This window comes from Ambystoma mexicanum, chromosome 9 (genome assembly GCF_040938575.1).
Source record: "Ambystoma mexicanum isolate Mex_15411 chromosome 9, UKY_AmexF1_1, whole genome shotgun sequence".
NCBI lineage: Eukaryota > Metazoa > Chordata > Amphibia > Caudata > Ambystomatidae > Ambystoma > Ambystoma mexicanum.
This window is the reverse complement of record NC_090931.1, coordinates 373,387,162-373,412,942: the sequence shown is the minus strand read 5'-3', so window position 1 is coordinate 373,412,942 and position 25,781 is coordinate 373,387,162. Positions and strand designations below refer to the sequence as shown.

At 45.8% G+C, this 25,781-nt stretch overlaps 1 protein-coding gene across 6 annotated transcripts in view; it reads right to left on the bottom strand.

Annotated features, from left to right (window-relative positions):
- Window positions 1-4,324: 4,324 nt before the first annotated feature.
- The window catches only part of LOC138488086 (caspase-5-like), a 504,964-nt gene continuing 483,507 nt past the window's right edge, over window positions 4,325-25,781 (bottom strand). For all 6 annotated transcript variants that reach the window (XM_069614835.1, XM_069614833.1, XM_069614834.1 and 3 more), the window contains one exon: window positions 4,325-4,431. In XM_069614835.1, the coding sequence (XP_069470936.1) occupies window positions 4,339-4,431 (93 nt within the window). In that variant the 3' untranslated portion in view covers window positions 4,325-4,338. The remainder of the gene's footprint in view (window positions 4,432-25,781) is intronic.

Here is a 25,781-nt window from a genome sequence, read left to right as displayed (position 1 = left end):
TTTGTATCATTGATTAGCACCCTTGGCGGGTGCAGCAGCCACTCAGGTTGCTCCATACCCTGGCTGAATCCACTGATGCTGTTTTCCTTCCTCCCCTGCCTCCCGCCCCGCAAATTCAGCCCCTGAACACCCTCCCCTCCTTATCTGAAAAGGGATCCTCTGTCCAGGCCGCACCATCCACTTGGCTTCCAGTTGAAAGCATGGAAATGGAAGAGGGACTCAGAGCGGACCCCCGTCCTTCAATGTTCATGGAAATCCTGATTCTCCCTGGCAGCTGCTGCGAACGCATCAGCACGGGCGTTTTTTTTTCAATTTCTATTGGCACCTCAAGACTTTGCCTCAGGATGCTACTAGAAATAATAACATGTTGTGCGGGCTTCACTGGCCTGGTAAGGGCATCGTGACCCGGCGTTATAAGTCGGGCTCCAGGCTGTTAGCCGGGGAAGCCCGCAGAAGACGTTATTATTGCCTAAATTAAATACATTATGCAAGTTCGAAAGCAAAGGGTTCGAGTGAATTATGGAAGGAGGGGCATTATAATGTAGCCAGTGCGAGCACTGGTTCTGCATTGGATGGATTTCAGCAATTCCAATACTTATATAGGAATAGAACGCACTATTATTTGTTGAGACCTGAATGTTTGTTTTGAAGTTACTTTACATATCGCAATTCACGTGAAGGTTGCCCACTTATTAGATTGGGTTTTGAAAAGGAATGTTATGAAGATCTAGGACAACACGTCTGTACATTTCTATCATGACATTTGTAAAAGTGTAAACAAAAAAAAACGTGCACAATGCATTTTGGTGTATTCAAGTATTTATTTATTTATTTATTAAGCATATAACACATTTACCAGGTAGAGCTTAAATTGCTAATGATAAAGAATGATGAGTAAACAGAAATGTTTTTTCTAACTAATCATAAGGACGAAGTATACCAGTGTATAGCTAGATAGCTGAGAACTAGAGTTTTAATGATCGAGTCAACCTTAAAGAATCTATGCATCCCATACCTCGTGCTGAAAGACAGGTGATTATAGAAAAGGATCGACATAGTTAATAGCTTATGATGATATGATATGTAATTTGTAACGCGCCTGTACACAAGTGTGAATAGCTCTACTTGATGTAGTGGCTAGTAAAAGCGTGATAACAATGCTTAATATGGAAGGGGTTTAAGATGGAGGGCGGTGGCCAATAGCAGGGCTGCGCATATGCCCGGGATTCAAAGTTCGCTATTTTAGAGCTGAGCAAACATGTGCTCCAATCCTCGGAAATGCAGGCGCAGGCCCGGCAATCACTCTGAAATAAGCAGCATTGGCCATAGATGGTGGATGCATGCGCTAGATGTATTGTGTATGTGAAGAGAAGATCACCGTGGGGCTGGTATTCTGCTGCTGGGGCATTATTGGCGAGGGTCTCCTATCTGCTGGGCTTGCCCGCCATTACAGGTGGTTGGTGGGCCTTTTCTGCGTCATGCCTGTCTAGTTAGTGTTTCCTTAGTGTTTGGTCCGGGGTCATACTTCGAGTGTACAATGATGACTCAAATAGGACGAGCTGAAATTTGCTGTCAGTGACCATTTTTTCTTCTGTGAAAGAGCACATAAGAGAGAGATCAGAAAAACAGCATTGTAAGAACTTCTACATATTGAAAAACCAAAGCATTCTCGGTGCCCATAATTTCCAACGCAGTCTCCTCACAGACACCCGAACTCTCTCAATTCACTCAGACTCTCACACTATACTCAGACTGGATATGCATTCCACGCACTCATATGCTATGGTCACGGAGACACTTTCCCTATAGAGCAAAGGCCATTGAGCTTTATCCAATAGTGCACGAGCAAGCACCTGCAAATCTCTCCTCACCAATCAATATCTTAATTTCATTTAATTGTGCATTCCTTTATGGGGCCATGCCAGATTCCTTTGTGCAAGAGAAAACCCAACCTCTCAAGTCAGACAAGTCCCACCCGTACCATTCCTTAAACCCCCCCCCATGCCAGACTTGTCCCAACCAACACTGCTCAGGAGGCAAAGCAAGCCTTCGGCAACTGCCACCCACTCTCATCAGGTCGTCTAGGAAGACTACCACTGTCATCCACTCTCATCAGGTCGTCTAGGAAGGCTACAACTGTCATCCACTCTCCTCAAGTCGTCTAGGAAAGCTACAACTGTCATCCACTATCCTCAGGTAGTCTAGGAAGGCTACAACTGTCCTCCACTCTCATCAGGTCGTTTAGGAAAGCTGCAACTGTCATCCACTCTCCCCAGGTCGTCTAGGAAGGCTACAACTGTCATCCACTCTCCTCAAGTCGTCTAGGAAAGCTACAACTGTCATCCACTCTCCTCAGGTAGTCTAGGAAGGCTACAACTGTCATCCACTCTCCTCAGGTAGTCTAGGAAGGCTACAACTGTCCTCCACTCTCATCAGGTCGTTTAGGAAAGCTGCAACTGTCATCCACTCTCCCCAGGTCGTCTAGGAAGGCTACAACTGTCATCCACTTTCCTCAGGTCGTCTAGGAAGGCTACAACTGTCGTCTAGGGAGGCTACAACTGTCATCCACTCTCATCAGGTCGTCTAGGAAGGCTACAACTGTCGTCTTGGAAGCCTACTACTGTCATCCACTCTCATCTGGTCGTCTAGGAAGGCTACAACTGTCATCCACTCTCCTCAAGTCGTCTAGGAAAGCTACAACTGTCATCCACTCTCCTCAGGTAGTCTAGGAAGGCTACAACTGTCCTCCACTCTCATCAGGTCGTTTAGGAAAGCTGCAACTGTCATCCACTCTCCCCAGGTCGTCTAGGAAGGCTACAACTGTCATCCACTTTCCTCAGGTCGTCTAGGAAGGCTACAACTGTCGTCTAGGGAGGCTACAACTGTCATCCACTCTCATCAGGTCGTCTAGGAAGGCTACAACTGTCGTCTTGGAAGCCTACTACTGTCATCCACTCTCATCTGGTCGTCTAGGAAGGCTACAACTGTCATCCACTCTCCTCAAGTCGTCTAGGAAAGCTACAACTGTCATCCACTCTCCTCAGGTAGTCTAGGAAGGCTACAACTGTCCTCCACTCTCATCAGGTCGTTTAGGAAAGCTGCAACTGTCATCCACTCTCCCCAGGTCGTCTAGGAAGGCTACAACTGTCATCCACTTTCCTCAGGTCGTCTAGGAAGGCTACAACTGTCGTCTAGGGAGGCTACAACTGTCATCCACTCTCATCAGGTCGTCTAGGAAGGCTACAACTGTCGTCTTGGAAGCCTACTACTGTCATCCACTCTCATCTGGTCGTCTAGGAAGGCTACAACTGTCATCCACTCTCCTCAAGTCGTCTAGGAAAGCTACAACTGTCATCCACTCTCCTCAGGTAGTCTAGGAAGGCTACAACTGTCCTCCACTCTCATCAGGTCGTTTAGGAAAGCTGCAACTGTCATCCACTCTCCCCAGGTCGTCTAGGAAGGCTACAACTGTCATCCACTTTCCTCAGGTCGTCTAGGAAGGCTACAACTGTCGTCTAGGGAGGCTACAACTGTCATCCACTCTCATCAGGTCGTCTAGGAAGGCTACAACTGTCGTCTTGGAAGCCTACTACTGTCATCCACTTTCAGCAGGTCGTCTAGGAAGGCTACAACTGTCATCCATTCTCATCAGGTCGTCTAGGAAAGCTGCAACTGTCCCCAGCCTCTCGAGACAGACCGGGCCTATTCTAAGTCTTACACTTCCACAGTTTCCAGACAAAGCCTGAATTAAGCTTTGCTATTCCTTAGTTGGCAAACAGAGCATGTTGATTTTTACTTTTTCTACAGGGCCATAACAGGCATTGCAAAGCTCACTTTTTCCTATAAACCCCTTATTGACACGCTTCCCGCGAGGCGGGCCAGACATTCCCGCAGTTGTTTGATTCCTTTAGAGGCAGGAGGGATAAACCCCAAAAAGTCAAAGTTGGCAGTAGGAGGCAGAATTAAGTCAGCCCTCAGGATCCAGAGTTAGGGATATCCAAGCCCTTGTACAACCAGCTTCAACCCATTCCCATTGCGCACCCTTCTGCGCCCAGATGCCTCAGGGTTAGGTGCGCTATATAAATGTACAAATAAATAAATAAATACGGCCTGCATAATGTAATTCCCTGTTTGGTCCAGCTTCTTAGAAAGGGTAATGTTGGTTTCGGTTTGACCTCTCTGAAGTTGTCAGTCAGTGAGGGTGATTCTCTTAATCAGTGAGCCTCAGGGCTGCAGGTGAGTGACACCTATCTCCATGAAGCGATTTCAGATCTCCAGCTTGAAAAGGCATACAATGTTACATGGCATCATGATAGATACTTACTGTGCTGCCAGATATCAGTGGCCAGGAAAGAGATAGAACTTTTTGCACGTTGTCGTTCGCTCCTTAGTTGGCATCTGGAGCTGAGATGTGACAAATGACTGCTGGACCTGGAGGGAGAGAAGGACAAGGGGAAAACATTTAAAAAATGAAGCCACGGAATGTGCTCTGTTTTTATAAAAAGCATTTCATACACAGATGTAATTCATTCTCAGTGTGTGCCAGCCCAAACGTTCCTTTTAACAAGAACAGCCAGATACAGAGTCTCCCATTAAGATCATGCATGCGTTGCACTGTTGCACAGCTAAAAGACTTGAAATGCTCCTCCAGTTTCTCTCAAGTAGCCTAAATGTTTTCCTCAACACGTCCTTATGGATCACCAGATGGCTAGGTTTTGATTGGGGAACAAAGGCCTAATGGACAGTGAGAAAGTGCTTCAGAGAATTCTGGAGAGTCTGTGTGTGGGTAAAAGATGAGACTTCAAAGAAATATGCACAATAAACCATCCCTTTAGCAGGATTTCAGAGAGGTGAACCTGTGTGTTTTACACTTCAAAAAGCACCCCTTTCCTCCTTTTCAGGAGCGAGGATGCGTACCACATAACAATGTAAGTGCCACCAAGGGGTAAATTAACGAGGCTGAAAACACTGAATTCTTTTAATCGAATTTTGTGGGATTTTTGCAACTTTTTCCAAAATAAATAGATGTGGTTTGGGTTAGGGAATTAATTAAGGTGGGGGGATGTGGGGTTGGGCTGTGGAGGGTCTCCCCCGCACATAATTTTGAAATATTTAGAAAAAAGGGATTTGCTCTCTCTAAATTCGATTAAAAAACGCTTCGGTTTATTTTCGCCAGCATAACGTAGATCCGATAAATCGTGGTGTTCGTATTTTAAGTAAGGCTATTTGCATTTGCCCATCTATTGAAAAGGAATCCAACAATTTTTCTATAGCAGATTATGCATGGTGAGCATTAACAATTGGGTTTGAAGAATGGATAATTGATTAGAGATTGTGTACCCAATGTATGCACTACCTTTAAAGCCAGTGGTAAAAACATAGCATCCAATAACCAAAGATATAGCTCAGCTTGCGTCAATAAATGAAATGGAAGTTTATCATATTTTTAGTAGAGCAGCAATATTTAACCAGGTAGTTGCAGCAATATATAACCGGGTCGTTTATCTGTTGTGATGGCTACCACTGAATAATAAAGGGGCACAATATGTATGATACAAGCAGCCATGAGTATTTTTCTTTACAACATGTTTGGAGATGTTCGTATTTGTTTTTGCTATATGCTGTAGGAATGGAGCCTTTTTTCACATGAAAGTAGATGCAGTGACAATGTGTTGTAATCACTAGTCGAATTGAGCGGCAACGGTTGTGAGCGGTGTGCCACTACTTTTTAATTTTTTACTTTTTAACAGCGCCGCTACTTTTTGCAACCATTTTCTTCACCATTCCGGATCTGTTCTTCATTGAAGTTGAAGCACACGTCTCCATTTGAACGCCGGGTGTCAGTTACAGCTAAACTGAAATCTATTTCAACACAATTGGCTGTCAACAGGCATGACTGCAACCCTTCAAAAATGTTCCTTGCTACTCTGCTCTCATGCCGGAGTCACAGTTGCACTACTTTTTTGGTTCACTTCTAGCATGTAAGCCAAGAGTGTGCTCGCTCATATCATCTCTTTAGCCTTCCAAAGACCATGGCCTTCGGCATGGATTTTCCTTTTCACCAGATAAGCAATAATGGGTGAAAGGGTGCCACATGTTTTGGTTTATAGTGCCACCAGCTTTCCTCATTCGGACCACGTCTTAACCACCCCTAAGTGTTAAAAGCAAGGGCTGTGTTCAACAAACTGGAAGAACATTTGTGTGGAGAGAAACCTGATCTCTAACTGCACTTGCCAGCAATTGCGAGCATTAATACCCAGCCTGTGTCTCTGGCAAGGCAATTATAGGCGATAGGCGGCTGTCTAGTGCACCAACAACAGCGTGATCAATGAGGATGCCAACATGGCCCTATAACCTGCATTGCACGGACGCGGGCACCAGAATGACGCTTTTCCAGTGGCAGCATAAGTGCTATCAAGAGGCCCGGGTGCTCCCATGGTTGCGACTTCCAAGTCGTCTAGATTGAGTTCCCACCTGGTTTGAGACTTGACCTAAGCACGCCTGGCACAGATACCACAGAAATGGTGGCTCTGTTGAGTGCACAGCAAAAGAGGATATGTGTTTACGAGCAAGAAGTGTTAAGCAATACTAAAGATAAGGGCTACCCTCCATGGCATTCGACTGGATACTCATCTGGATACTCTAAAAAATTATATTTCTTTACAAAGAAAAGGAAAATAGAAAAATGTGTAATCAAAATCATGCACCAATTGAAATAATAGATAAGAAACTCCTTTGGGACTCCCCAAAAAAGCATGACAGTAACCCATTATTTCGAGTCCTTTTCTAATGGCTGAGGGTTGGGGGGCAGTGAGCGCCAAAAGGATTGCTTGTACGTAGTTTTTGGATGTAACCATTTTCTGTCTAAAGATCTATATTGAAGTGTAAACACCTAAAACAGCCTTTGGACAATTGCAGACAAACTCATCTGGGCGGGAGAAACACATTTTTGTTGAAAGCACTTCATATCAGTGGCTTGCGTGAGTTGTGCCCTTGAAACCTCAATGTGGTGGGACGCATGTGCTATTCCTATATGATGAATTGTCGCTGAAAATAACCAACCCTGTGATCTGGGGTGCATTGACGAGCACTGTACTTGCTTGAATAAGTGTTTATAATCAATGCAAATTATTCAGTAACTATGAATAATATCATAAATGATGTTTACTTTAATCAATTTTATTTAAGGAAGACTGGTGATTTCTCTCCCAGGATAATCCTGAATATTTGTCAGACAGGAAGCACGAGACAGTTACAGCATCATAGATTCCCTCAGACATTTCTCAGTTATGAAATGTCAGAATCTAATTTGCAATTTTACAGCGTGGTAGTGCGAGCAGAGTCTTATTGCCAGAAAGGCATGCAGTAAGCGAGTTCCTGATATGATATGATATGGCATTTATAACGCGCCTGTACACAGGTGCCATGGGTTTCACCTGTAGATGCACAGCTGAACTTACTCTTCAAGGCACCACGACCCCAAGGAGTGGCTATCAACATCCTGCCACCTTTAGACAGTTGTAACTGGCATATGTTATGTACCTATTCCAGACTATTTTAGGGTCCTATCAACTGGCATATGCTTTCACAAATGTTTTTTAAAACAGCCATTCAAGTTACATGTATGCTCTTGATGCCTTGAATGTGGGTGGTGGCCACAGTACACATATTTTTAAGGTCTACAAACACTGCTGTCCTTTAAATATTTGTGCTTTCCCATTGCATAGTCATTCCTGCCATGCGTTCGGCCCCGCTCCTAATGTCTTTCAGCAGCCAGTACTAACTCCCTGGCTGGTGAGAACACTCAGCGTTTCTATGGTGAGCCTAGAGACATGCTCAAGCCCAAAGGTAATATTTGATCTATAGGTTTATTATTATCTAGCTTACATATGCTTGTCAAGTTTCAAAAGGTGCATCATCCTTTTGAATGTAACTATTTTCAACATTGACATGTTTGCAGAACTGCTTTACCAGAAGAAGATATTAATAAGGCCAGAGAAACCCTATCCACTCCACGGCCAAGAAGTGGGATACATATGAATTTGTATGTATGCTTATCTGTGTAGAGCTTGAGTATTTAAGATTACAAATCATATGTAAAGGTTTGGGTGATACTACAAGCGAGTCAACGCTTTATTGTATGTTCATGAATTGTATACTCTTGTATGTCATTAATTTACTTATCTGCCTCCTTTCTAATGATTCTTTGGAGTCTCATTGTCATACATTAAGCACAGTGTTCTTCTAGTGTGATCAGCTACCCTTTGTGTGCAGTGTGCAACCTCCACGCCTGCTCCATATCAAGAATCTGCTTCACTCAATAACATGCAACCTCCAGAAGGTTGGAAAAGAACGGTTGCATAAGAAACTGGGACTAAATTGATTGGTGTAAAATAAGCTACCATGATTGGTTCGAAATTTTAGGGACTGTAAGACTAAGCCTGCTAGCATTGAACACTTGTGTTTTGATGATTGATAAAAGCTCAATAATGCCATATAAAAGTCCTGCCAAGCTCTAAAATGATCATTAAAAGTCTAGTCAAGAGTTGATGGTTAATGAATGTTGGTTGTTTGAGCCAATTACATACAGTATTTCGGTCCACATTAAACCTGTTATTCAATTAACTTAACAGATTAGTAAACGTCCTGGCAAGGTTTAAATTGATAATTAAAAGCCTAGTCAAGGTTTGATGGTTAAAACTCTTGCTGTTGTGAATATTGGTTGTTTGAGCCAATTATATACAATGTTTCGGTCCACATTAAACCTCTTGTTCAATTAACTTTACAGATTAGTGAGGAGTAGCCCCTCTGCATGGGAAGGAGGGATTTTCAGCAAAATGCCTAATAGAAGGGAAGCAATTCCATGGTGTGGGAGCAGCATGTACAATAAAGGCATTCTTGTGAGGAGTGAAAATGTTTTTTGATGTGCGTATGTAAAAGCAAATTGAAATAAGACAAGTTGATAAAGAGGTTGCAGGAGTGTATGGGTAAAACAGGAAATACACAGATACAAGAAATCAAAGCAGAGCAAGAGAAAATATGGAAAAAGTGGAGACAAGATGAGAAGGACCTCAAGGAGAGCAATGGCACAAACAAAGAAGAAAATGTACATATATCTACCAAAAAAGGGCACAGACAACGTCAGTGAAAAGCGAAAATGGAGGATTGGGCTTCTGAAGGCGTCATTGATTGATTAACTTTAATTCACCCTTTCAGCTCCATGAGGCTTAGTGAAAGCCCTCACATCTCCTCAGAGGCATTGTCCCTTTCCTCACCTTCCTCAGAAGCTCAATGTCTCTAGAGCTCTGGTCCTTTCCAGGCTGGACTACCTGAACAGCCTCTTCCTCAATAGGCCCTTCCCCCCTTTTGCCCCCTCAATTTATCCAAAATAGTGCTGCAAGACTTATCCTTGGCCTCAAGCCCAAGGACCATATCTCTCCAGCTCTAAAATCTCTCCACTGGCTCCCTCTGGCCGCAAAGATGAAATTCAAGACCCTCTGCAGCATCCACAAGGCTGTCCGGGGACTGGGACCTCGCTATCTCCAACTTTCTCTCCCTAAATATCTGCCTAATAGATCCCTTCAATCCTCTAGCTCCAACTCTCTGCTGATCAAACGCTTCTCCAAGCAGACAGTGGGGGGCAGATCTCTCTCCTCGGCTGGTGCCTCCCTTTGGAACAGCCTCCCTGCCCCTATCCGACTTGAGCCGGACTTCCTCAAGTACCGGAAACTTCTAAAAACTCTTATTTTCTCTACCTCTTTCCTCCCCTGTTAATTTTCCCTACTGCCGCTGAGACTGACGGCCTCGTTGCTCATGTCTCTTATAAGCTGCCAGGCTCTCTGCCCAGTCAACACCAACACCGCCCACAGCACCGGTCTATGGGCCCCTGCATGACTGCCGCGCGGCTGACACCCCCCCATGTACCCCTCCGCCCTAGCACTTAGCCAGCAACCTCCTGGCACCTTATGGCATTTTGGGCTCCCACCTGCACTTGCCCATCCGTCTATCCACCCCGCCGTGCCCCCATTCACTCTCCCTTGCACCTTTCAACACTGCACTTGAACGTTCCGAATGTCACAAAGCCTAGTTAGACCGTTATTTTTTGTTTATTGTTATCATATGTTGCCTACTTACTTCCCATGCTCCCTCCCCAAGTTTGTCTTGTGGTGCCTGGAAACATTTTATTGTTGTATAGCGCCTTACAAATACCCAAAAAATAAATACATAAATAATAATGCAATGTGTACAATCACATGCAAACAGTATAACATCATCCTGCAAAAACAAAACCCACACAAAAATTGTACATTCAGTAAAATACTACTAAGGAACCGTTTTCTGAAAGCGTTACATATACAATCCTCTGTACATCCATTAGCTGAAAGTTATACAAACCATTTCCATTTACAGATAAGAGGTCAACATGCATTTGCAGTGTACAGTGCCCTTGCAGCCTTTATATAAGATCAACAGTCACTTAGGTAATTGCAGCAATAGGCCCATGTATAATTAAATCCCAGACTAAGCCAATGCTAGTTCCATCTTTGTCCTAATCTTCCATGCAGCAGATAAAAATGCTCCCACAGTTTTGGTTACTGGGGCGTCAAGATCACCTAACGGAAATAACATTTCATCATTTCCTGTCCGGATTCCTTCAGCTTTTAGTATAAAGAAAGAAGCCTCCTATTTCTTATCTACTTATACAGAGGATAAATTGGTAAAGACATCTAATACATTTTCTACAATTTTAGCTAGCGCAAAGAATTGCCTCTGTTGTGGCAGGGAATGTAGCTGAATATGAGGCTGGATAAAAGCTTTGTCAGAAAATATCCCAGGACATTTCAGAAAATCTAATTTACAAAGGTTGTTCACGCGACCAAGTTTGAGCTTTTCAGGTTGCTTTGTTTTAGCTCACCGAGAACCATTACTCTTCAGTCTGACAGATGTGTATTAGGTGACAATACGTCCTCCATATGTAGCAAATGTAATCCTGCCTACATGTGTTTGACATAAGAGGAGGGCTGAGAAAGATTTAACTGGTCCCTCCAAGCTATAGTTACCAAATGTTCCTTACTGGTTACTGCACATCTTTCTGGGCCCTCCCTGCAAGTGACACATGAGCAAAATCATTCTTAAGTGCACCCTTTGGGAAGCTGCTCGGAAGATGGAGAAGCTGCTTTCTAATGGATCTTTCTTCTTTAGCCTGGAAGTTTCAATCTACTTGGGTGTACTGATATTACTTTGCCTCCTTATTGGTTTTATAATAATTTTCTCAGTTGATTCAATTTTCTTTTTACTGTAGAAGTTTCACCATTGTGTGTTCTTTGTGACAGCCACTCCGAGGTAGGGATATTCTCCTACTTGCTCTTAGGCTAGGCGTTGAGGTAGGGATATTCTTCTACTTGCACTTAGGGTAGCCATTGAGGTAGAGATATTCTTCTACATGCTCTTGCTCGAAACACTTGTGTACAAGCGCGATACAAATAAAATATCATATCATATCCTATTTTAGGATAGCATTGAGGTAGGGATATTCTTCTACTTGCTCTTAGAGTAGCCATTGAGGTTGGGATACTCTTCTACTTGCTCTTAGGGTAGCCATCGATGTAGGGATATTCTTCTACTTGCTCTTAGGGTAGCCATCGAGGTAGGGATATTCTTCTACTTGCTCTTAGGATAGGCACATTGAGGTAAGGATATTCTTCTACTTGCTCTTAGAGCAGCCATCGAGGTAGGGATATTCTTCTACTTACTCGAGGTATGGATATTCTTTTACTTGCTTTTAGGGTAGCCATCGCGGTAGGGATATTCTTCGACTTGCTCTTAGGATAGCCATCGAGGTAGGGATATTCTTCTGCTTCCTTTTAGGGTAGCCATTGAGGTAGGGACATTCTTCTACTTGCTCTTAGGGTAGCCATTTCAAATGGATTGACCTCACTTTTCTGTTTTTCGTAGATTGAGCAAGGGTCAACATTTTGTTTAATTTCTTCTCATTTATTTTGAGATTACTCTGTTTACAGTATTGACCTATGGCTGCTACTTGTGCTTGCAGAGCAGTTCACGTTCTAGCTGGGGGTATGGAGTCATCCATATATATAAAAGTAGGCGTACTTGTTCACCTTCAATATGCGGACCATTCCCGATGCAGCTAATATCTTGTCAACTATGTCATTTACATATAGCGAGAATAAAACGGGAGCAAGCACCCATCCTGGCGAACTTCCCCATAGGCACTTACACTTCTAGTTAACTTCCCAGAGTGACCAAAGAAAACTTGTGCAGTAGTATTTTTATACAGGCCTTTGATGTTATTAAGTAGGGAGACTCCCATACCCATATTTGCCAACTTTTTCCAAAGATTGCCGCTGTCATCTAGGTGAAGAGTTACGAAAAAATCAATAAATGCTATATATATAGCAGCATCTGTCTTAGGGTGAACAATGATATGATATGATATGATTGTTTATTTATATAGCGCCTATACACAATGTGTTTCAAAGCGCTTAAAGGTAAGGGAGGGAACAAGGGAAAATACAACCACATTCCTACAGGCCATGAACAGTAAGGATGTGTAATTAACTATCGTACTCGGCCTGATGACATTTCAGATAGTGCAAGAGCTAAGACATAGATAAGGAAGGGAGGGGGAGAGTGGGAAGGAAATGGAAACAGACAGGCACTACCGTACTAGGCCTGACGACATTTCTGGTAGAGCCAGAGAAAAACAAAAGGTGAGGGAGAGGGGTGCAGAAAGGGAGGGGAGGAACAAAACAAGCGACTATCATACTAGGCCTGACGACATTTCAGATAGTGCTGGAGGGGTGGTGGGGAGGAAATAAACAGTAATGGGAGGGTGGAGGAAACAATGTCGACACTATAGGTTGCAAAACGAAAAACCTTGTCAATCGTCAATAGCCCCAGTCTAAAACCTCCTTTTAGCCAATTTCTCATTTAGCCAATCATGTTTCACTTTCAGTATCATTTCGCATTACATTTTATAATCAATATCAATTTAACTGATTGTCTACATAATGTTGCAATGTTATGCAGTGACTGGAAAAAAAACAACGCTCTGAAAGCGCAATAAATGCGCATTTTAGCAACAGTGTCCACCATGCGACAGCACATTGACATGATTCAGGGGGACAGCTTTGCTAAGTAGGGTAAGGCGGAATTCGATTTTCTATAATGAAACACAGGTTGATAACTTGTTATACAAATTATGAGTCTCTTCCAGGCTAGAAGAAATCTTCAGAAAGGACAGCCCTTGTGATGCCCGAATTCCATACAAGGGGACTGACAGTGTGAATTATATAAATGTTAGAAGACTGGGAGAAAGCAACAGTACTGAGCTTCTAGTTTTCTTCTATACTCACGAAAGGTGATCATGGCGAGGGCTGTAGTAGAAGTGCAGATGAACAAATGAGATGGAGCTGGATGATAATCTATTACAAAATAAGTAGCATCATTGGAAATTGCAAAATTAGAAGAGATTTGGAAGCAACATCATATTGGATGCAAACTAGGACCGTAAAACCTATAGAGGTGGAGTCAGCACGAGCACTACCAATCCTTCCTGATCGCTTCGCAGAAAGGTGGGGTAAGGAGCAGTCCTTTTTTCCTCTACATTATTTAACCTTTTCTTAATACAGGTTGCGTCTGAGGATTACAACCAAAATGAAATGCAGAAACAATAATGTGGAGTTGGTAACAAATGGGGAAGCACCAAGCGCTATCATGGAAGCACAATACAAAATGGGAGACTTTATGCACTTTGGATGCCCACGTTAATAGTCCCGAGTGAGGGCCTCAGTAGAGAAGGCAAGCTCCTTTCCCAGTCCCTGGTATGCCTCAGAGTGTGAGGGACCTCCAGTCCTGATTCCCCTTTCCTGACCTGCAGGTGTGTTACCCATTCCAACCTCCCAGAGCCTGCCTCTGTTACCAACTGGGTTTGTGAGAGCACAAAGTGGGGATAGGTGTTCTGGGTGTTAGGCTTCGGTGGGGCATCAAGTGTGTCCCTGCAGTATGTGACCCATGGAAGCCAAGTCCTGGAAAACCCAGATAGCGAGTTATCCAGGGTGGCCGTTCTTTTTTCTGAGGCCCAGAACTCCCAGATTTTTGCTCACCAGAGGTTCACGAAGGGCCCCTCTGGGGCCTTCCAAGATCGCACGACGGTCTGGCGGGCAGCCAATAACAGCTGAGTGGTTAGGAGTGAACTGTCATCGCTTTTACTATTTGTGCCTTCTTGGTCACTGTACCCTAAGATCAGTGTGTGTGAGCAGAGCTGGAGCTGTTACCCCGTGATTCCCCTAATTATCGCTAGTATTTCTTTCCAATACAATTGGGAATGTGGGCAGGGCCACCATATATGTTCCAGTGTGCCTGCTTGGCCGCAGCACCTCCAACATAGCTGTGAATACCCAGGGAAGATTCTATGAAGACGTTGAGGGGGTAGTACCAGCGCAACATTATTTTATAGGCATTTTCTTTGATAAGGATACATTTGGAGCATTTCTGCAATCTTGTCCAGATGCCGGCACATGACTCAACTGATACATCCATTTGGAGGCCCCATTCCCAGGCTGCCATGTACGGCAGTTTTTTCATCTGGTGGGATCTATCTAAGCTAATAAATGCTTGATATACTGTAAGTTCTTGGTGGGTCGTCAGAGAACAATTCTAGGGCTGTAGGTTCCTTTTTGCATTTACGGGGGATCTCTCTGGATGCAATCCAGTGTCTGAACTGGCAATAGCATAGACACTCTGTTTCAGGCAAAAGAGAATTTTGTTGTGAATTCCTGTTTCAGGCAAAAGAGAATTTTGTTGTGAATTCCTCGAAGGAACATGGGAGGCCCTGGGAGGAGCACTTCCTATGCTGGCCCCATGTACCCCTTAATCAGTGGTGAAATCCCTTTGGGTCTAGACCGGGAGAGAAATCCAGGTTCCCCAACACTGCAGAGAGGGGGGCACAGGTCTATTTTTTTGTCCCAGAGTCTATGGGCCCCATCCCAATAGGACAGGGTCGCCTTCGAGGAGCCTAACAGGGGAATGGCCGTGGAGCACCCATCCTTTCCTAAAAACTGCAGGGATGCCAGGGGGATGCTAGTAGGGGATTGCTCTAGAAGAGGCCAACTGCCCCACCAGAAGGTACCTCTGTACCCTTCGGAACCCTAGGCTGCCCATTGCTGTGAATCGGAGCAAAATCTTCCTGAAGACCCTAGGGTGTTTGCCCCTCCCACCCCCCATATGAAGCGGAAAATCTTTTTCTGAATGTCTCGGAGAGATGGTGTTTGCATTGGGAATCGGGAGACTACTAAAGAGATCTTGGGAGGATAGCCTAGAGGCAACGTGGTTGCCTTGGGAGCAAGACAACACATAGCAACACAGGTTCGATCCCCGAGTCCACGCTTAGAAACCTCTGAGTATTAAGCGCATTATAAATAACCTATCATATCATATCATCATATCATATCTAGAAGTCTCAGGAGGACATTCATTTTGATTGAGGGAATACGTCCCAGCCACAAAATCTCCGAAGATAGGGTTCTTGTGAGGGGTTTCCGATTGAAACGTAGGAGGTCCTCTCTCTGAGGAGTAATGTAAACTCCCAGATATTCAAGAGATTTGCTGGACCACGACAAAAGGAATTCACCTTCCAGTCGATGAATTGCATCTAGTGGTTCTGAGATGTTCAGCTGTTGTGATTTGTAGTAGTTAACTAAGAAGTCGGAACATTCTACAAAGGCTTCAAACTCCCGAATCATGTGGAGGAGGAAGTATTCAGTGTGACTGAGGAACAAGAGTATGTTGTCCGTGTATAGGGCTATTTTCTGAATGATGTGCCCCATAATCCCCTGAATGCAAGCTCACGATCTGATGTTGCTTGCTAGTGGTTCCATTGCTAGCACAATTAAAAGGGGGCAAAGAGGGCAGTCCTGGCGTGTGCCTCTCTCAAGGTGAATTGGTGGCATAGTGTAGTTGTTCACCCTGATTCGGGTGACAGGTGATGTTTGCATGGCCTAAACCCACGTCCTGAAATTATGTCGAATTAAAAGCCTCTACTACCTCTTCCAGGAAGCCCCAGTCCAGGCGGTCGAACACCTTGTTGGCAGCTAAAGCTTTCAGGGAGAACCTTTTATCGCTCTGCTTGCCTATTTCGAGTAGGTTTAACGCTCTGCGTATATTGTCCTGAGTGGATCTGCGTGTGATGAAGCCGGCTAGATCGGGGTGAAGCTGCTTAGAGACTTTTAGCTAAGATCTTACTGAATATCTTCATGTCAGTGTTTAGCAAAGCGGTGGGACAATAAGAGTTACAGTTGTCCACCGGTGTGCCGGGTTTAAGGAGAAGGACTGTCTCTGACTTCGCCATATTTTGGGTCACTGCCTTGGAAGTCAGGTAGGAGTTGTACAGGTTAGTTAGGGGGTCTACGAGCTGAGATTTAAATTGCTTATAGAAACAAGCTGGAAAGCCATCCGGGCCAGGAGCTTCATTTGGGGGAGAGAAGATATTACCCCGTCCCACCTCCTCTTTGGAGGTCAGCGGGTCCAAGGACGCCTTGTCCGCGTTGGAAAGTCTGGGATGGCCGACTCTGCTAATGTAGTCCGCCTTCTGCACTGCTGTTCCTTGAAATTTAACAGACATTAGCTGAGAGAAGTGCTGAAATACTATTCAGCCAAATTGTGGCACCTTGCATGAATCACAGAGAAAGGAGATTCTGATTCTGGCACTAAGGTTCTTTAGTTAAATGGCCAGGAATATATTGGCCTTGTTTCCCTGAATGTCATATCTCTGCTTCGTGGTGGTTGTGGTGTGCACAATGCAGTTGGCTAGGGGCGCTTCTAATTTGGCTCTGGCTGCCCGGCGGCATCATGGGACTTTAAATGAGTGGGAGGATTTGTGGAGCATTTCTAGGTTTTTGGCATCTGTTTCAAATTGGTCCCTGGTGGTTTCCCTGGATCTGATGAATGCCATGTTTTTGGTGATGAATTCCCCTCTGAGGACAGTGTTATGATCACATGTAAAGGAAACTCAAGTAGGCCGCAGGAATTCTTCAGTCTCTTTAATCAGGTTACACAGTTAATTAGGTCACATCAGGTACATCAATGAGATGGAGAAGTAAAGAGGGGAGCCCACTGGCTCCCACCACCCCGGCTGCATCTTCCAACTTCCCTGGGTGGAATCACATTCACACTCAAAATTCCAGTCACTCTCCTAGCACTCCATTCATGAAATCAAATCTTGCGTTCACACCCCATGCATTCAGGAAACAGGAACCAGGCAGAAATGTCAGTCACAACATACCTCCTTCCGTTACACCACAGAAAAGCACACTTTGCAACTAGACAGCACTGCGCACACACAATACACCTACACATCTGACACAAGCACATCCGCTTAGCCGGCAGGTTGACCAACCAGGTGTAACTAGCACACAGGTAGCGGCACCACACCAACATTGCAACAAAACACAACAATCACACAGACACTTTCCACCCACCACTGCCACTGGCGGGTCACCAACCTGCCACAATGGAGCACTACCTGCCCCACATTGGGCCAACAAACTAGCAATCTGAACCATCATGAGAAACACTATAACCTCCCGTCCACCACCGCCACTGGTGAACCTCAGGGGTTACACCCCAAGCACAAAACTGCCCCTATATGAGCTGGCATGTGACCCGCTACACCACTACAAGAAACAGGACTAACCATCATAACAGACCATTCCAACCAGATGACATATAGGCTGGGTGCATACCACCCTGGACAAGATTCTCACCTGACACACACTCATCACGGTTACCAGACATTTGATCGAAAAAAATTGGTCGACTGGACAATTGGTCGAACCAATTTGGTCGAAAACCAAAAGGTCGAATTTTTTTATTTTTTATTTGTACCCCTTTTTTTTGGGGGGGGGTCCCCCCAACCCCCTTTTTTTCTAAAAACCCCTTTTTTTCCCTAAACTACAACCTTAAAAATATATATATATAAATAAAATAAAAAATTCGACCATTTGGTTTTCGACGAAATTACGTCGACCAAATGTCCTGTCGACCAATTGTTTTCGATGAAATGTCCGGACACCACTCATCACACACCCATACCGGCAACTAGTCTGCACAGCGAAAATCAACTCAGTCAACAAACTCCCAATCAAACCAAAAGCCCAGAGTGTTGGCCAGACACCCTGAGCCTCTAACATCAAGCTCCCATTGAGGAGGCTGCCCACAACTAGACCAGCTGAACACTGGCACAACGAGAATGTTGAAGGTTGCCAAGCCCTCCACAATCATCTGAAAACGAATCCAGGGAGATCCAATGTGGGACTCTCACAAACAAACCAAAGATGCCTATTTTCACATCCGCAAAGGACTACACAAACCCCACCTGAGGATAAGATCAATCTGTAGAGAAGGCCTCCATCCAATGACTAAATACGCCACAGGATGCTGGTACTACAACTGAAGCCATTCTCGACCAGCAAATCGCAGATGGATGCATTTTTCCACTGGTCACTAAACCACACATGAAAAAAACCACACCAGTCCATGCAACTGTATACCAATCCATCCATAAACATGCTACAAAGCCTCAAAATAATTATCACTACCATGTACTAACTCAAATGCGCACACATGCTATTGTAAAAGTCAAATCTAAAAGTCCATGTTGCTGGTTGCACAACCTTGGTCCATCCTCGTCTCCAGTTGTTATGATCACATGTAAAGGAGAATCTAAGTTATTTGCCCGCGGCTGAAACTACTGCTGGCAAAACGTTTGCATGCGAAAGGTGCGAACTACCAAAAGTTTGCACCTTTCTCATGCAAACACATATACATACTCACACCCACAACACACCCATAACACCCCCCCACCCACAAGCTCAGCACACCCCCACCCACACCCTCAACATGAACAAACCCCACTTACCTTCATCTTCACGCTGGGTTCCTGCAGCGCCAGGTCCCCTTCACTTCCGTGATCGGGAACCGACGCCACAGGGTCCTTTTCTTTTTATTTTTTTAACAGAAGGCTGCGGGGGTGTCCCCCTCAGCCTCCGCTCACTATACCATAAAGTATAGTGAGCGGGGCGATGCGGGTCACACCGCCGCAGCCCCCATTTCTTTCTTGTTTTTTTTTTAACCGGAGGTCTGCAGGGGTGTACCCCCGCAGCCTCTGCTCACTATACCATAAAGTATAGTGAGCGGGGCGATGCGGGGGACACCGCCGCAGCCCCCATTTCTTTCTTGTTTTTTTTTTTTTAAACGGAAGTCTGCAGGGGTGTACCCCCGCAGCCCCCGCTCACTATACCATAAAGTATAGTGAGCGGGGCGATGCGGGGGACACCCACGCAGCCCCCATTTCTTTTTTATTTATTTTTTTAAACGGAAGGCTGCAGGGGTGTCCCCCCGCAGTCCCCGCTCACTATACCATAGAGTATAGTGAGCGGGGCGATGCAGGGGGCACCCCCGCAGCCCCCGTTTCTTTTTTTTTTAAACGGAAGGCCGCTGGGTTGTCCCCCCGCAACCACCGCTCACTATACCATGAAGTGTAGTGAGTGGGGGATGCGGAGGACTCCCCCGCAGCCCCCTTTTTTTTTTAGAATGATACCACCAAAGTAGAACTTTGGTGTTCGAACCTTTGGTGGTAGCATTTTTAGAACTTTTGGTCATTGCGACCATTGTTTTACGGTAAAATCGTCCTATACCGTAAAGGATACTCAAGTAGGCCGCATGAATTCTTCAGTCTCTTTAATCAGGTTAAACAGTATGAAGGTCAGATCAGGTACATCAAGGAGATGGGGAAATACAGACGGGAGCCCATTGGCTCCCACCATCCAGGCTACATCTTCCAACTGCCCTAGTTGGAATCACATTCACACTCAACATTCCAGTCATTCTCGGAGCATTCTATTCATGATATCATACCTTGCATTCACAACCCATGCATTCAGGAAACATGGACCAGACGGGAAAGTCAGTCACAACAGACAGCATTAAGGGTATAGGGTATTCCGGGTCATATCTGGTGCAGCGTTTGTCTCAAAGTAGCTTTTGGTGGACCATATCTCCCCGCAAACCACAGGATCCCTCAACAGGGCCTCGTTCAGCTGCCATGGAGGTCTCAGTATTTGGAGATCTGCTGAGACACGGGAGTGATCCTTTAATCATCTGATCCCAATCTTCACCCCTAACAGAAATAGAACCAGAGCCAAAGCTGTTAAGCGCATTTCGAGGTGAGAATGCCCTCTATGGACGTTGGAGAAAAATGTGTAATCCCTTTCCGTGGGGTTTATGACCCCCCAATTGCCTAGTACATTTAGTGTGTGAAAAAGGTGTAGGAGGGTCACAGCGTTGTGGTAGTATAGATTAGTGGGTGGTAAGGATTTGTCGGGCTCTAGGTTTGGCATGAAGTTAAAGTCACCACCCATTACTACAATGCCCCTGCAAAGTCCAAGAGGGCTGCCTCCAGGATCTCGAGAAAGGGGGCCTGGGCCTTATTTGGGCATAGATGGAGGCGAGAGTGAACATGTGGCTTCCCAGGGTGCCCTTCAAGTATAGATAACGGCCCGCAGGGTCCCTTTGTAGAGCTGTCTTAACGAATCGTAGTTCCTTGGAATCGCCACCCCACTCCTTTTGGAGCTGTGTGAAGCTAGGGTGTCTGAGGCAGTGTTCATCCTCCCTGACTAGATGGGCCTCCAGGATGAGGGTTATTCCCTGTGATATTTGGTACAGGAAGATTCCCTTCCTTTTCCTTGGTGACATCGACCAATGGACATTGAAAGTGCGTAGCTATTGAGGGACTTTTTTAGGATGACACCTTTCAAAAGGAATCTTGCAACCTGATAAAAAGTTGGAGTGAAAAATATTAAAGTTCTTGATATTAGGTTGGGTAAGTATTTAGATCCTACGTCGCATTTGAGTAAGCTGCTACGGAGACTTCGAGACCCTCCACTCCGTTTGTTAGAACTGATTCTGGTTTGGGTGAGCTTACGACTGACAGTGCGCCGTAAAATAAAGAGATGAAAAGATATTTTCAATAGAAAAAGTATGTTCTTTTTATTTTGAGTTTAAAGCCTTAAAGGATGAAACGTGTTTCGGCAAAAATTGCCCTTTTCAAATTCAGACCTGATTCTGTTTCAAAATAATAGCAGCATAAATCAAAGGGGTGCAGTAGGTCAGGGGGTTCAATCCCGCCTCGTACTGAACGGTCCTCCGTGTGTCGGGTTGTCCAATGTGCAAATATCTTTTCATCTCTTTATTTTATGGCGCACGGACATTGAAAGTGGTTATCGGGCCAGCCTCTGGAGGCCCTGGGTCAGCTGGGGAGGGCATTTGTTGACGTGGAGTGGTTAGGGGATGGACTGTGCTTACTCAAGAGGAATCATGGGGCAAGGTTGGATATGAGGGGAGGGTAATCAATCAAATAAAAAAACTAAGGGGAAAATATAACAATGCGATCCAAGTAGCTGAATATGGAGCTAGAGGCCATGTTGTGTCAAATGGAGCAAAACTGTAACAGTAACATTCCTTTCCTTGGGATGCGCCCCATGGCTGCAAGTAACATAGTAACATAGTAGCTAAAGGCTAGTCCAAATTGAGCTTTTCCGAGGATAAAGAGCCCGCCAAGCCTGTCTGATCAAAGTCGAGCAGCTGCGTGGTTGGGGCAAGCAGCCAGCTGTGGTATCTCGGATGGGTACGTTCAGGCTGGGTTAGAGCCTGCTGGAGAGGGAAGTTCATCCCCAAAAAGTGTGGATCAGGATTTCTTGGGTACTCTTGCTCTTGCCTCCAGCCATGTGCTTGTAGCCCCTCCTGGTCGGCGTCCCTGACTGGCTGATTCTGGATGTGACTCAGGCGCTCGGGGGATGATGGGCGTTCTGGATTCAGCTGGGGTTCAGTTTCTCTCTGTTCTTTGAGCATCCATGCTTTGTTCTGTCGGGTGAATGGAAGGGTGCAGGGGAAGCCCCCACAATATTTGATGTTTGTTTGCCTCAGCCAGACAGTAACATCCCTGAACGAGCGGCGCTTGGCCATTGTGGACGGGGCCAGATCTTGGAACAATTGTAGCTTGATGTTTTTGTGGTATAGCTCCTTCTTCGAGGATGCTACCTTGATTAGCTCCATCAGGCCTTAGATTTTTGGATTTCTGCAATGTGGAGTATACTCTGTGTGTGCGGTACAATGCGATATGCTCACCAGAATGGAGTGCGAGGATGGATCCCAAAAGTTTTGAGATGCTCCGAATCTTGGATATGGGATGGCATGCCTCTAATTCTGATATCATTTCTCCTGGATCGGTTTTCCATGTCCTTCTGTTTTGCGGCGATCTGTTTGCCGAATCCTTCTACGACTCTACTCTAGAAGACAGTTTGGCCAGTTCATAGGATTGTTCTCATGCAGTATTCTCAATTTCGTTGACACAGTGTTCTACGCCACTATCTTCTGGCTAAGTTCTGCTGTACCAGATTTTATTTTGCTTTTGATCTCTTGTAGGAGGAGCTACAGGTTCGCTTTCATGGCCAAGGAGCTGGAGCGCTGACTGAGGGCGCTTGGCATGTTAATTTGTGCAGCCACGCTTAACTCGTGTTTCTTCCCTTTATCTGGGGCAGCATTCATCAGTGTGATAATGTTCACAGGTTTGTTGTGCTTGCTTGATTTGGCCATGTCTCGTTCAGGAGGTGGCAGGCCGGACCACCAGATGAATGCCCACCATGGTTGGGCTAGCTGGAGCTGCGGGTCACCGGGTTGGTGGAGCATGCTTTGCGAACTGTGGCTGTCGTATGATTGAAATTAGGTATTTTCCTGTTCTGCTGGGTTCACCACAGGGCCCGAAAAGACTCCCCTCCCCCAGACTGGGGCTTCGGCATGTGCCCAAAGTGAGCCTCAGAAGTGAGCCTTTGCGAGGCCTGCCCCCTGTCCTGTGGGTCGGTTCAGGTTATGGAGCCGCATGAAAGGGGGTTTGCAAAGGCACAGAGGCCCCAGGCATCTAGGTTCGAAGGAGGGCAGGTGTTGTGTTCTGGTCTCAGCAATGGGGACCACGACCTGGCAGGCCCGATAAATTGAAAGAATGGGTAGTTTATAGGCTCTCCAGCTGCCCCTCTGACCCAGGCCGATGCACCCTCCACCGATCCCTGTGCTGATGATGACGCTATCAGAGAAGGGGCTTGGTCCCGGGCTACGGATCCCTATCCGACCCTCATGTGGGGGCCTCTATTACCGGGCTGCCATTGTGTCCTTTACGTCGGTGCTTTGTGACTCTCCCCTCTCTCCCTTCGGCCCGCAGTCAGGCCTCTGGGTGTAACCGCTCCTTCGATGTATGTAGAGTCTGCTCCTAGCTCTCCAGGGAGAGGGATGGGGCTCAGTACCCAACGTCGGCTGGCGACTGCCTCGGCTAGCCTGGCACTACTGCTCGTGCCCTGTCGGGATGCGCAATGGGCTGTGCTGATGGCTGCTGCACTTGCTGCCCCCTTGCCTGGGCTGGTCGGCCAACTCCCCCGCGGCTCGCTCACCTCATTCTGGGTGTGGTAGGGAGGCTGCTCCCATGTGTCTGTATCCGGCCAGGGCCTCGGCCGCCACCGTCTACGCATCGACTTGTCATCGTCGAAGGACTGCCCACTTCCCCCAGTCTCACGGTGGATCAGCGTGCACATCGAGGGCGAGGGGTTAGCTATATTGATAGATCTATGCTGTTTAGATGGTGCTCAATACTGAGTATGAGGCGCGTCCCTCTGAGCTAGATTAAGCTGCGGCCACCAAGGTGGCCACTTGGCCACGCCTTGGTAAGGTGCAGCCCTCTTCACAAACACAAGAGAAAGTAGATGGTAGCATCTACAGGGTTGTCTCCCAAACATCAGTGGTGACCTTATTTTACTCACTTATAAATATTTCCTAAAAGAAATTTGAAATGATTGGGTACTATGACCCACAGCTGCATGGCTGTTCATGGTTGAACTGATAAGAGTCAAATAAAATTGGGGAATATGACTAGGTGACCTGCAAATTTAAAGTGTGATGAAGTGATCCTGTTTGCTAAATGAAAGAGAGACACATTAGTTGACGGGACTGGAAATCTTCTTTTAGTGGTAACGATCGCATTTCACTGTGAGTCGAGCCACAATTTACAGAAATAGAAGATGGATCACAGAACAGTGTGACAGCTGTGGATAATGCATTGTGGAGAGAGAATGCAGTGCATGCAGCCATGCTGGAGTGTGACATAGATTGCCGGTGTGGAGGTGGAAGCCACATGAAGACGACACAGTGTTTGCACGCTGCTCAGATATTGAGACCAGATGAGATGCTGGTGGAAGTTCACCCAACTGAAATGCCAGCGGAAGGGCCATTTGTATTGGGAGACTCAGAGAGGAGAGCACAAACTCTTAAACAAGTTTGGGAGAAAGACTGCCACCAAGAGCTGAATACCAAAGAAAGAAGCTGCCCACTGCATTCATCAGAAATTGACACGGACCGTGCTCAGCAGGACGTGGCCTAAGGTATCACTGGGTCTCAGGCAGGGGGCACACCATATAAAATATGCTTTTGCTCCGATGTTTGTGCTTTGTACCTTGTCATGCGTTGGTATGTGTGGCTACAGTGTTGATATGTGCTTACATTGTGAAACACTGACACACTGTCCTCTAGGGGGCAAGGGGGCAGGAGGGCTATTGTTATTTTGCCCCAGGTAGCCCCTACTCCAGCCCTATTAATACGTGTTGGGTAGTGATGGGCACTGGCAGGGGGCTTAGCGTTGGACAGGAGTATTTTGACTTGAATGGATTTGTAATCACAAAAAATGCCTGTCACCAGATCATATGCTCTCAATATGTTGTCCAAACCTGTCTTTGACATATCTACAGGCCCCAAATCCCCATTTCAGGGACAAGAATTGAACCCTGCAAGGTGTACATATTTCCATGAAGCCTGATGCCCCTTTTGAGGCCCAAGCCCCCTGTGGGTGTAGAAGCCGACTGTCTGAATTTGTAGCACTAAATGTTTGGAGGAGACTGCGACCTCAGGACAAAACGTTTCCATCTCCTGGGTTATGATATGATATGGCATTTATAATGTGCCTATACACAAGTGTTTCAAGGCACGACGAGGCAAGGGAGGGGAACAGAGGGAGGACAAAGACAGCGATTTTACTAGGCCTAGTGACATTGGGATCGCGCAAGTGCAAGGGAGAGGGGACGGGAAAAAGTGCCAAGGGAAGGGGAGGATTGGAGAGTGCCATATGGCTGAGTCGTTGGATACAAGGGTTCCTCTGGTACATACTGTGATGGTGGATAAGTCCTGTCAAATGATCAGATCCATGATAGGGTTAACCAGCATTGCCAAACGAACTTCGGTGAAACCTCTGGCAAGAGAAGGCTTAGTAGGGAAACCGTGGATATTGGGGTACAGCAGGCAGAACAAGCCAGGCCCGTCCTCAGGACAGTGGCAGAATCCTCTTACAGTGTTATTTCATCATCTGCAAAGACTGTTGGATACGGGCCTATGTCTAATATTACATTTCACCCTTTACCTTTAAAAGATATTGTATAAGAAAGTTCCACGTATCAAAGATTGCTGACCTGACCCTAAGGGAGTTTATTATGGACCCTAGGAACATTATACTTACTAACGTTGAGAAGCCTAAGGAAACGGAGCCAAGGGAGGTGCTCAAAAATATTTTTTTGGGCCTGGTTACATCAAAGAGTGGGCCAAAGTTGCATTAGAACACAGGACCCGATAGTCCTCCATAGGGTGCACATTAACAACTGGTGTTCTATGAGCAA